The following is a 13,768-nucleotide window of genomic DNA, read 5'->3' on the forward strand; positions in this document are numbered from 1 at the left end:
TCTAAAAAACGGGATATGAAACGTAAAATAATAAAACGAGAGCATATATTAAATACTTTATTTTTATTTTGATGTATAACTTTCTTCCACCATGGTCTTTAATAATTTCTTTCTCTTTTATTATCTTCAAATGTTTTCAAAGATTAAAACAGATATCTGGTTAATGACTGGACAAATCTTGTTCATTTCATTTTAGGGTTAAGTACGGTCGATATGATTAAACTTCAAAGAAATAAATAAGGTACATCAAGTATACAGAAGAATAGGCAGCAGAATAAAATACACACACACACACACACACACACACACACTATTAAAAAAGCGGTTTAATAGAAAAATAAGAAAAGATAGAAAAGGCAAACACGAAAACGACTGACTCTTACACATTGGAATCCCTAAGAAATAGAGAAAAAAGTTATGGCAACAAAGAGGAATGATTCATGGCGACTTCCCAAAACCAGTATAGGAAAACTTATACCAACAGGAAATAATTGAACCCTCAAATGGGGAACTCTGAACACTCGAACCTTAATGGACTAAGAATGTTAGTAGATACACATAAATTTAAAACTTAGTACATTAAAAGGGCTTGGAGAAATAAGATTACGTATTTATGAGGGAACGTCACAATCGAAATTTTCTAAACAACCCATGAAGACAATAAAGACTATAAGATAAAATTAATAAAACTTTTAAACTAATATACTCAATAATATAAACAGTTGGTATCGAACAATTTTTGTTAAATAAATATAACGTATTATAAAAAATGTATAAATTTATGAAAGTCAAATGATTAAAAATTGATTTAAATTTTTTTCTGCCTACGTTAAAGGATTTGTTTTTTATAAGTAAAATATCAATAAAGATTTTTGTTTTATTTTTCACAAAAGATTTTTTTACGGACTTTTGAGTCTTTGATGTTGTTTGAAACATATTTGCAACTGCCTATCTACACAACAGGAATGGACGAAAATTTGCAACGTATCTCGTTTGGATATGCCACATTGTGAGTGAATTCCAGCATAAGCAGACAGCGCGACACAGTTATTAACTTAATAAATTGTACTGCTATGACGTCTCTTGTTTGCTGGCATGTCTTGCTTGGCATTTATAGAATGTTTTTAGGTGAGGAATAAAGATAAATTTGAAATCATTGATTGATATAATTACATAATTAATACGAATACTTTTGTGCTTTTTTCATAATCAATTTAACACAGATATAAATGGATTTTTTATTTTTAGGAGAAATAATTAATCGAGTTTTCATAAATAATTAATCCTTTGTTAAATCTCAATGGAACTTTAAAATAAATTATATAAGTCTTTGAGTTAAAAACAAGTTTTGTCGGGCTGTCGTCGATTTCTTGTTGGCTATTTTTTGAGACCAGTTGTGGCAAACAAGCACTTGCAAGTGAATAGAACTTTCTCACACTACTTTAAACCGACACTTTCGGGGCTCTGCAACGGTTCTCAAGAGATGCTGAGGAATCACGAATTATCGCTTTAGAAATCCACTCGACCTATAACTCTTCTGAAAACCCCGCTGAATTTCGTTCAGTCGAACTTGCGATTAAAAATACATTTATTTCGAGAAAAAGAAAACTCTGTTTTAGCCGATATCTTCACACCCTTGGTAAACCAAGAAAATGTTTTTTTTATAACTTGACAAAATCTTTTGACGTCACTCTATGTCAACAGATAATTAAAACCCAAAGCACGGATCACGCATCTTTGCCCTTCCAACCATGCCTTTCATTTTTAACGTAAATGCTTTTGGACTGGATATGCACATTTATTTGCGTGCCCAGTTTTGCCATATGGATTGCGCTTTCACGGCTGGGTAAAATATGGCCGTCATCAGGGTTAAGGTTAGGGGCGGGCTAAACTTCGATTACATTATTCTTGAAGGGACGTAAATATTAAAGTTTAAAAGTCACATATATTAACACGTACATGGTTTTGTGCTGTTATGTTAGGTAGGGTTAAGGTCAACGACGAGTTAGGATTGGTTAGGTAGAGTTAGTGATGAGATTAGGGTTATGTTAAGGTTAGGGATAGTGTTGAGATTAGGGTTATGTTAAGGTTAGGGTTAGTGTTGAGATTAGGGTTATGTTAAGGTTAGGGTTAGTGTTGAGATTAGGGTTATGTTAAGGCTATATCGGTAATCAAATCACTTCACATATTGATTTTGTCAGTTTTGGTGGTTCAACTACGAATATTATTAATAATGGGATTCTGGGGCAAGATGATTTTGCTTTTCTGCTTCCGAAGGCATCGCTGGCCAAATTAATTCTACCCGGTCTTAAGTGTTAAGGTTAGGGTTAGTGTTAAGAGTAGGGTTATGTTAAGGTTAGGGTTAGAATTAGGATTAGGGTTTGGAACGAATTTCAATATTTTAAAAAATAATTATTCAGAAATCGTGAGATGCGGTCTGGTGTGATGTCGGTTTCAGAAAAACATTTTCTTTATCATGCCAACGTTTCGATCTTTATTGAGATCATCTTCAGGGCCTGGGATTTACAAACATTTTTTACATTTAACAAATACATTTAGAATGTGGAAAAGTGAAAGACCACATCTCATGATTTCTGAATGATTATCGATTAACTGTCCCTAATCCCACACATTTAAAAAAATATTCAAGTGCGAAGCGCGAGTTTTATCTGTGAAGAGATCCCGTTTCTCTATCTCTTTCTTTCTCTCTCCCTCTCACTCACTTTCTCTTTCTCACTCATTCATTTTCACCATTTCTGTGCTGTTTCTTTGAAGATTTTCATCTTCAAGTACTAGTCTCGCGGATAAATTGAATTGTTGGTTAAGGGGATTATTAGCGGTAGCCTGTAATTTGATTGCACTGATCGCTTTTTCAATAAATACCTAGAATCCTACAGACCTTTTGCTAATTGTAATAGTCTCTTCATATTGGTAGCTTTGAGGTGAAGATTTTGAATTATTTTTTTTTAATTGTTTCAAATGTGTTGTGTGTTTTAGTAGTTGCTACTCTGGTATTGATATCGGTAATCAAATCACTTCACATATTGATTTTGTCAGTTTTGGTAGTTTAACTTTGAATATTATTAATGATGGGATTCTGGGGCAAGATGATTTTGCTTTTCTGTTTCCGAAGGCATCGCTGACCAAATTAATTCTACCCGGTCTTAATTGCTCGGACAATAATGGAGGTTTTCCTACCATCTCTGGTTCCAGGTCACGTGTCGACCGACCGTTCTATGTTCCCAAGGAGATAAACCTACTTTTTTCTTTAACGGCACGATAGTAAAACCGGCTCTACACGTAAACAAACCGGGTTTAGTGCAATTGGTGTTTTATCGTTCTTTACCCGATGGTAAATCCCTTACTTGGGTTAAAACATTCGCCATAATTTGAAGAATATTGGGTCATTTGGCTTCAACCCGTATACTTTTATAATTGTCAATTTGAAACTGTAAGATTAACAATAATATCTAATTAAAAAACGTTTCGACTTTTTTTTGATTGCGCAAGTTTTATACCTTTAAATTGAAAAGAAACAAAAGTGGGCTACCGCCAGTTCTGCGTTTCATGAGGCACCGACCGGAACAGTCAGTCATTTATAAGCGATTAATTGGAGAGAATAAAATAACTTTGACCGCAGACTCGCTCCGGGCAGAACATATGGGGGCGAGAGTGAAATCCAACGCCGTATTCCCATCGGGCAGGCGATTCCTATTGAAAAGGCCAAGGACGGGTGCGAATTGAGATGATTATATTTTTGGAAAAGGTGAGGTAGTAATAAACGGAAAAGAGTAATGGAGAGCAATTCACTCCTTGTAATTTATAACCCTCTCCCAAGGGCGGGTGCATTATCGTCTGTTTCAAACCTAACTGGGTGTAATTTGCGGCAATCTGTATATTTAAATTGCACTGTTTTTTTGCTTTTTGAAGAGTAAATGGAATGAAAAAATCAAGGTGATAATCTGTTACTAACTGGTCTGGCGAGAGAATAAAAAAAATCAATTAAATTGACTAACATATTTATTATAATTCTTTTAATTTAGGTAAATGAATTACGTGATCATACAGATAGAAATATTTTGTTACAGTAAGAGATATCGTATACAAAATATTATTTTATTTATTGGTTTGTAATCATTTGAGGTTCATATAATCCTTACTTTTGGAAATTATAAAAAAGGATTCCGATTGTTGATATTGTAGAGAGATATGAAAAACCTTCTGTTGGCGGCAGGTCTGAAGAGTATTTAGGATGTGGCAAAGTTTCCCCATCAATATTAGGGAATCCTGGCGTACCAATGTGCCTTTTCGATTAACTAAGCCCAGATGAAAGTTTACAACACGAATTAGCGAGTGGTAATAATAATTATCGGCTCCGCCCTCCAGACACAGGGGCCAAAATGGAGAAGAATGCTTGGCTCATAATATAGAACGCTCAATGATTTATCCATAAGTTTGTTTATTTTAAAATATATACACTTATTATTTGGCGCAATTTTATTTGTTTTCTCACTATCTCAAAGATCAAGGTATGGCCTTGAAGCAGAAAGCAAATTCAATTGTTATTGCCATGCTTTAAGGTCATCATAAGCGAAAAACAATCTTAAAAATGTATACAGATCGACACATTTAAGTTTTTTTACGGGCGATTTCAAATTTCTTTGAAGAATTTGAAGAACTTAATTTAATTACACCTTTCTCCCCTTTAGAGAGAAAAGGAATCTCTGGTGTTGTCATAACATGGTTGCTGTTTCATACTATTGAAGAGCCATGGGACGGGCAAATGAGTAAAATTCATTAAAAAAATATGAAATGCGGTTCAGTTGAGAAAGTCAAAGAAGGAGATCCTCAATCAGTTAAAGACCGTTGGCATATCTCAGGATGGTCTTGATTGCAAACGTTTAAAACAATCAGTTTTATAGAAAAAAATTGTTTCTGCGAGTAATAATTGGACATCTCTGAGGATTAGTCTTGTTTGCAAATGGAAGGATGAAAGGAAAGTTTGAACAATAACTTTTATAAAAAAAAATTGTTTCTGCGAGTAATAATTCAAACAGTTTTAAAAAAATAAACGAAAAAACAAAAGTGGGTGAATCACGGCGCTGAAGGTCTACCATACCCGCAACACAGCTCGATATTCACAAATGGTAGTTTAAAGCGCCGTGAAATATAAAAACGTCCTGATTTGAAAATATTGTTGCAAATATATTTCTTCTAAAGTTCTTACTTTTCGCTATTGAAAATGAGCTCTGAACTTTTTTTCCATCCAGGAGAGCGAAACAGGACTCGCGATTCGCACTTCCAAATTTTATAATTTGTAAAACTATTTATCAACAAATCAAACAATAAATGATTTTTTTTGAAGGAGAGTGCTTTTTATATTGCATTTTTTGTGTTCTTTTTGTGTTCTTCGAAGGTTGCATAACTAATTTATTTCACATCTGCAAATACAGCTAAACAACGAAATATGGAATTAACAAACGTTTTTGTGAACTTGAGAACGTTGTCTGTTTATTTTGTTAGTATTGTAATTGTAGTATCATTTATGTAAGCGTTTGGTGCATTGTTTTTAAAACTTTATCTATATCCCATTTCACGAAATAGTTAAATCAAGGGAAACTCAATTCAATTTATGCTCATGATTGACTTCATAGTTTAACAAAATTTGATTTTCAGTTGTTTTACTGAAATAATATCTTTAAACATGCTTGTTGTTTCGTACAATTGGAGTGCCATGGGACGGGTAAATGGGTGAAATTCACTGGAAAGGATGCGAGAAGCGGTCTAGTGTTAAAACCCGTCTGTCCAGTTGAGAAAGTCAAAGATGGAGGTCCTCGATCCATTAATGTGAGCTTGCGTGACCGCCGGACATCTCTGAGGATTAGTCTTGTTTGCAAATGGAAGGATGAAAGGAAAGTTTGAACAATAACTTTTATAAAAAAAAAATTGTTTCTGCGAGTAATAATTCAAATAGTTTGGAAAAAAAAAACGAAAAAAGAAACATGGGTGAATCACGGCGCCGAAGGTCTACCATACCCGCAACACATCCCGGTCTTCTCAAATGGTAGTTTAAAGCGCCGTGAACTATAAAAAACATCGTAATTTAAAAATATTAAATTAGTAAATATTTATTAATATTAAGTTCTCATTTTTCGTTATTGAAAATGGTCAAAAAAGAAACGAAAAAAAACAACGAAAAATGAAACGTGGGTGAATCGCGGCGCTGAAGGTCTACCATACCTGCAACACAGCTCGGGCTTCACAAATGGTAATTTAAAGCGCCGTGAACTATAAAAAACACCGTAATTTATTAATATTAAGTTCTTATTTTTCGTTATTGAAAATGTGCAAAAAGAAAAGGAAAATAAAAACGAAGAAATAAACGTGGGTGAATGGCGGCGCTGAAGGTCTACCGTACCCGCAACACAGCTCGATCTTCACAAATGGTAGATTAAAGCGCCGTGAAATATAAAAAGTCCTGATTTGTAAATATTGTTGCAAATATATTTCTTCTAAAGTTCTTACTTTTCGCTATTGAAAATGGGCTCTGAAATTTTTTTCCATCCAGGAGAGCCAAACAAGACTCGCGATTCGCCCTCCCATATTTTATAATTTGTTTTTGGATTCTAATTTCTCTGCTAACAATAAAAATAACACACATATCCTATTTCGGATGTACTTTTAAGGATTTCTTAATTCCCAACAAACAAGAACACTTGTTAAAAAACGGCAGTAATTTTCGGAAGACCTGGTAGATGTCGGATTTCTAATGGTGTCTGCGGATAGAACTTGTTGAGTCGGTTCCGATCCCCCCGAACTATTTCATAACTGATGTTGGCGAAATGCCGAAATGCATTTGACAAACGAAACCAACGAGAATGGGCGGATAATCGGAAACGACCAAACAAGAGGCTCATCCTTCAGACCTGAACGAAAAATCCTGACAAATATTTAAAAACTTTGCCTTAATTTAGATTTTATAAATTAATTCTGTGGCCTATTGCCTTCTTTGGGAAGATATAAATAATATATGAATAGATAAATATAATTGATAAATCAGGTGTTTGGGCATTGTAATATAATACAATACGTATAAAGACTTAATTTTCTATTGTTTACTGGATAAATACCAGAAGACAAAATATTAGAAGAATAGGAAGATGAAGTTGTGAGCTATATCATCCATTCTAATCTTGGTTAAGTGACAGGTATTTCTTTTAAGGGAATGAGATATCATTGAGATAGAAGATAACTACGATTGGTGTAAAACTCAAGTAACACTATTTTTGGTGCATCCGGCTTTCGTGTCTGAAATAATAGAAGCGTCCTAATTAATGCTAGGTTCTTTCCTTTGACAATATAACATCTTGGGTAGGCCGCCGCTTCGTTGTTAACGTAGACAATGCTTTATATAAATCGGTTCCCGGCGAAATTGCTGCTATTTGGCGTTGATGAGAATCATTATTTTGAATAAAGTGTTATTTTCATTTCCTTGAGTCTCACCATGGGATGATATTCTCGGCCGGGAATGAAACTGGGATTGCTTGTAACAAAGCGCAATTGAAAATCTTTATGCAAAATTGTTGAATTTAAACAAAATAATCTATCCTCTATATTGAAGTTTACAGATAGAATTTCTCAGCTTATCAGGTTTCATAATTACACAATTGGATGGTTTTTGATTTCTTTATCCTTTCGCATTTTTTCCTTTGATAATACTATTTACCTGATTTCTTATTTTAGAAAAGGTTTTTTTTTTGCATACGCTTTTCTCAATATCAATCCCACTTTGAACCTTTTCATTTTTTTAAATCACTTGTAAACTGAAGCATGCATTTTTAAAATAAAATTTATAACTATTTTTTTCTATTATTCGTTTTTTTTTGTAAAACTAAAAGAAAAGGCTTTTACTTTTTCCGTTCTTTAGAAATGCTTGTGTCGTCATAAAAATGCCCGAAAATCTTCTTTAAACTTTATTTAAAGATAAAGAGGAATAAGTATAATTTCGTAACTTTCTAACTAAAATTACCGAAAAATATTTTTTCTTTTCTTTTTGACATTTTTTACATGTCTCAATGGGCCTAAAAAGAATTTGTAACTTTATTTTGTGCTATGAAATCCGTCTACTATCCGTGTTCTTTAGAATTACTATCATCAAGACAAACACGGTATCAAAACATTTCTAAACGTCGTTAATACACGTAAGTAAACGGAAATAAGAGAAAAATAATATAACGAATAATATACGAAAAAAAGATTGTTCAGAAGCTTTTTTTTGTTAACTAGATGATTTGAAAAATTCTTTTACTTTCCAAATTTTATAAAACTTACCACCAAATAATGTTTTTTCTTTTTAAAATTGTTACAAGTTATATAATTGTCTCGTAGAAATTGCCTTTGCAACTTGATTTTATATAATAATAATTCATCTACTTTTTGTGTTCTTTAGAATCGCTGTCATAATGTCAACGTGTAGCGTCAAAATGTTTTAACTCCGACAAAAAATTTAACTAGAACGAATAATTGTTTAAAAAATATCCGTCCCTGAGAAGAAGGTATTTGTGTTAGGTATCGTGATGTTCAGCTACTCTTAACATCTTATAAAAATGTACCAACGATTGAATTTTCTTTACTTTGAAAACATTTTAGTTATATTTAGTTACAAAAATGTATCTCAAAAATTGTCTTTATAACTACATTTTATCTGCGTTTTGTTTAGAATTCCTTTCATCATGCGAAACAATCTCAATTGAGGTATAATCCTTTTTTCAACTGATATCAGAATACCGAAGATTAATAGAAGAAAATTTTTTTAAAGTGTTTTTCTTTTTAAATCTTTTTACACGTTAAAAATTGTACCCACAAATGAATTTTCCTTTCATTTTTATATTTCTTTATGTTATATAAACTGTACCCGAATATAGGTTTGATGATTTGTTTTATGAAAAACAACTTTTTCTACTTGTTTATTTGTTACAATACGTATCATCATAAAAAAAGTTCCAAATAGGATTGAACAACATGCGTAAAAAAACAAAGATTTTTTGAGTCGATATTTTGGATACAATATAATTTTAAAAGTATGGTACTTTTTAAGCAATAAAAACTATTTATCAACAAATCTACCAATAAATGATTTTTTTTAAGGAGAGTACTTTTTATATTGCATTTTTTGTGTTCTTTTTGTGTTTTTCGAAGGTTGCATAACTAATTTATTTCACATCTGCAAATACAGCTAAACAACGAAATCTGGAATTAACAAACGTTTTTCTGAACTTGAGAACGTTGTCTGTTTATTTTGTTAGTATTGTAATTGTAGTATCATTTATGTAAGCGTTTGGTGCATTGTTTTTAAAACTTTATCTATATCCCATTTCACGAAATAGTTAAATCAAGGGAAACTCAATTCAATTTATGCTCATGATTGACTTCATAGTTTAACAAAATTTGATTTTCAGTTGTTTTACTGAAATAATATCTTTAAACATGCTTGTTGTTTCGTACAATTGGAGTGCCATGGGACGGGTAAATGGGTGAAATTCACTGGAAAGGATGCGAGAAGCGGTCTAGTGTTAAAACCCGTCTGTCCAGTTGAGAAAGTCAAAGATGGAGGTCCTCGATCCATTAATGTGAGCTTGCGTGACCGCCGGACATCTCTGAGGATTAGTCTTGTTTGCAAATGGAAGGATGAAAGGAAAGTTTGAACAATAACTTTTATAAAAAAAAAATTGTTTCTGCGAGTAATAATTCAAATAGTTTGGAAAAAAAAAACGAAAAAAGAAACATGGGTGAATCACGGCGCCGAAGGTCTACCATACCCGCAACACATCCCGGTCTTCTCAAATGGTAGTTTAAAGCGCCATGAACTATAAAACATCGTAATTTATAAATATTTAATGTACCAAATATTGTGCAAAAAAGGAAAGGAAGAAAAAAAAAAACGAAAAAAGAAACGTGGGGTGAATCACGTTGCGGCGTTGAAGGTCTACTATGGGGCAACGTCAAAGCATGGTGTCTTCACAAATGGTAGTTGTGCCGTATACTAAGAAAACGTAAATATTATTACAGATAGATTTAGTTCTTACTTTTTGATTTTGAAAACGCGCTTTGGAATTTTCCATCGAGGAGAGCCAAACAAATTTCACGATTCGCATTCCCATAATTTCTTCATGGGAAAGTGAGAACAGGAAAATAATTTCCTTTCAAGGTCGAGCCTGTTATTCTAATAAGGTTACTATTCATTCTTACCAACTGTCAGACTCGTGACGATTAAGCAAATTTTCGAGCAAAATAGCACGCCGTGAAATCGCCATTGCCTTGGATAAGAGATGGAAATTTTCCGAGAATTCGAGATAAGATCGTAATGGTTGATTGATCTTCGTGTTCGCGGAATGTATATAAAATATGGAAAACCTATTCGAAAAAATTACATCTGCAGTCGTATCAGAACCCTTGATTCGATCGATTTCGCCTTTTTTTACCACTAATAGTGATAATGATAGAAAAATTAAATCCTTCATCGGTCTGGCCAGGACGCGTAGATTATTAAGTTACTGAAGAAGTAGTCTACAAACACTAAGATAATACGAAATTTTGAAGAATGTCTGTTAAGAAAAAAACTCAATTTAATGAGATTTTATCTTCCGTTGATCCTTTAAAATTGTTTACAGGGGCTTCATTAATTATGTGTTAAGAAGAACCCAGTCGTGTCCTTGGGTTGGGGTAATGTAAATTAATTAAATTGGCAATTAAAAGTTGATCTCCCTACGAAGACGCCTGGCTCTCTTTTGAGTAATGGCCGATATAAACTATGCCTTATTTTGGCCCTCCTTACTTCTCGTAATACTAAAAAGACAATTTACAGTATTTAATGGGCCGTTTCTGTTAACATTATTTGAACCTGGTAAATTATAATGTCTTGATATTTTAGCGGAAAACGCCTTTAACATCAAGATGAAACAAGAGGTCGTGGATCGATAATAATCTCAATTTCAAAGACATCAAGGTCTATATCGGATCATATCTGAAACCTCTCAAAGATCCGATTTCGTTTAATGATGCGTTAAGATCTATTTTTTTAAGGATGGCCCATCTTAGGATAACACACTAATCTTTTATCTAAATTACTCACCATGGATTATTAAATATTATGTGTAACAATCTGTTACAAAGGAAATAGAGGTTTATGAGTTAAATTAATTTACCTAAATAAGTATCCTTGGATCATAAAAAAAGTAAACACGATATTTAAAAAATCCCTTGGCCATTTTGTTTAAAAATATTTGAAAGTCAAGTAGGAATAGTTAAAAGAGGTTTGGACATGGGATAAAAGGTCAGGGACAAACTGATGGTTTGGTTAGATAAACAAAAGGTAGAATCGAGTATTTTTAGGAACGATTTGGTTTGTTGGGATCTTTTTCCTATTGAACCGTTTGGGCGAACCGCAAGGTACCTAAAAGACTTTTGTTTCCGCTGTTTAAATCAATAGGCTGTTAAAGCGTTTAGGTCATCGGTTGAGTGATCACCATGATCCATTAGATCGGAAAATTATACGAAACTTCCCAATTGAATGAAGAGTGGACTTTTTATTTCCTTTAACCTCATCCAACTTAGAGATAATCGCTTTGAAGACTGTTGCCAGTGATCAGATGAATATAGGTTATGATCAGATAGGGAATAAACGGAGGTTATTACATTGAAAAATTTAATAGTTCTTATTCTTACCTGTATCACCGGTTAAATTGAGGCTTGCAAAGTCGTGGTAACCGAGCACGCCGCAACACCTGTACTGAGTTTGTACCGCGTCCCACAGCGACGTGAATTGTGAATCGACACCGTATCTGAAATAAAAAGTAGCTAGAGTCTCGCCAGAAGGACCGCCGTGATCGTATCACCTTATGGCTAAGCTTTGTTTCAGTAAGGGCCTGAGTTCCGTCGCTATCCTCTCGAACCTGAAGAGCCAGACGACACCGAGAAGTATGTCACCGAGTAGCAGGGCGAGTATAAGAAGCCAGTATATGTTGAGGAGCCTTTCGTTCAGCCGCTGGGCCCCCAAGCATCCGATAAACTGGAGGAGCCCCGATTGGAAAATCAGGGTGGCGTAGGCGTAGAGGAAGCTGGGCTGACTCAGGCTTAAGCTGGGTATGAGGAGGCGGCGAGGGTCCAGCACAAGAACCTAAAATCAATAATAAAAAATCGATTACAATTATGATTACACTATGGCCAGGGCAACACTCGTTGCCTCAATATGTTCACTCTATATGTTTGTTGGTTTTTGACTGTCAAAACAGGTTTCAACCTAAAATTTTTCGGAGTAATCCAATTATACGGTCTCATAGGTTTGTATGACGATACTACTACCGTCTGATATCTAGATATAGTCTAAAGTATCTTTCTTGAGTGGATGTCTGTACGCTGGGTACATTTTTCCTCATCCTGTCTTGTCTTCTACGTTTTGCACCTTTATTTGATAAGCTCAAGGTGGTCTTCGATATTGGACGTTGCTTGGAAGAGAAAGCGGACTTGAACAATAATATTGGATAGATAAAGAGCGTGCACTGCTTTCCGAAGCAAGATCGGGTCAGCTAGAGTAAGGAAGTTTAAAATTGGTGTGAGGACTTGGAAAGATTGGACGTACTGGCTATTGAATCACTCGGTGGAACCCAACATTTTCACTTCATATGTCACATTTTTGTTAATTTAATCTTTGATATGTTCAAAGTGTTTTTAGATATTGAAGGTTGCTTCTATAAGATTCGGGTTAGAATATAAAATTGTAATATCAACCATATAAGTGGAGTTGGAAAATTTAGGAAATTTAGAAGTAGATAGAGTATACGATGGGTCGTAGACTGCTCCCTTGTGGGACACCGGCTTATTTTAGTCGGCTGGTCTAATTTTTAAGCCGCAGTTAGTTATAGAGGTCAGCCCTGTGGGACATCCAGAAACGCTCTTAAGCTTAATACTCTTTTTTTCTCTAAAGCGAAGGAAAACAGTTTTTATCCAGCTAACCTTATCCTATAAAATTTCTTAGTAAACCAAGTTAACGGCTGTGTTCTAATTGAAAACCACGCTCGAAAATGGTTTTTATAACTCTAATATATTATTGACTAACAAATGAAATTAAAGAGCAAACAAAAGATTTCTTTTTGTATGTCCGTTGTTAAACCATGTTAACTAAGTTTTACAGTGACCGTGTCATAAGAGATTTTTTCATCAAATTAACCCTTTTTTAACTTCCAATTAACTTGTTTAATTTCAAATAATCCATTTTTAACGTTAAATTAACCCTTTCTTTAAAGTATTAAAGAAATTTAACAGGCAGTATGTATAAGCATGTAAGGTAAAATTCTTAAAATTAAAAAAGGTATATATTTGGGCTGTTATAGATTAGATAATAAGATTACGATTAAATTATATGCCATTAAATATACAGTTATTTTTCCTTCACATTGACCATTTTACTTCAAATTAACATTTTTATTTGTTTTAAATGAATTTTTTAAACTTCAAATGAACCTTTTTAAAATTCAAATTAACCCTTTTAATTTTAAATTAATCATTTTTTTATTTTTAATTATCTTTGTTAACTTTGAGTTCACTTTTTAACTTGAATTTAATCCTTTTTAATTTCAAATTAAACCTTCCTTTTAACCATTAAAAACAACTTAGGAGACGATATGACATATCAGTATGTAAAGTAAAATTCCTGTTTATTTTCGCATTTTTTAAATAAAAAATAATTCGACCGTTAGAAGACTTTTGAAAT

The 13,768-nt window shown here is 33.4% G+C and overlaps 1 protein-coding gene across 1 annotated transcript in view; it reads right to left on the reverse strand.

The window, feature by feature from the left end:
* LOC106664207 (leukocyte antigen CD37-like) overlaps window positions 1-13,768 on the reverse strand; it is a 96,926-nt gene that overhangs the window by 35,532 nt on the left and 47,626 nt on the right. Inside the window, exons 3-4 of the mRNA XM_024228024.1 lie at window positions 11,895-12,175; window positions 11,725-11,840 (exon numbers count right to left, since the gene is read on the reverse strand). Of these exons, the coding sequence (XP_024083792.1) occupies window positions 11,725-11,840; window positions 11,895-12,175 (397 nt within the window). The remainder of the gene's footprint in view (window positions 1-11,724; window positions 11,841-11,894; window positions 12,176-13,768) is intronic.

This window comes from Cimex lectularius, unplaced genomic scaffold (genome assembly GCF_000648675.2).
Source record: "Cimex lectularius strain Harlan isolate CLEC.00 unplaced genomic scaffold, Clec_2.1 scaffold190, whole genome shotgun sequence".
Lineage (NCBI taxonomy): Eukaryota > Metazoa > Arthropoda > Insecta > Hemiptera > Cimicidae > Cimex > Cimex lectularius.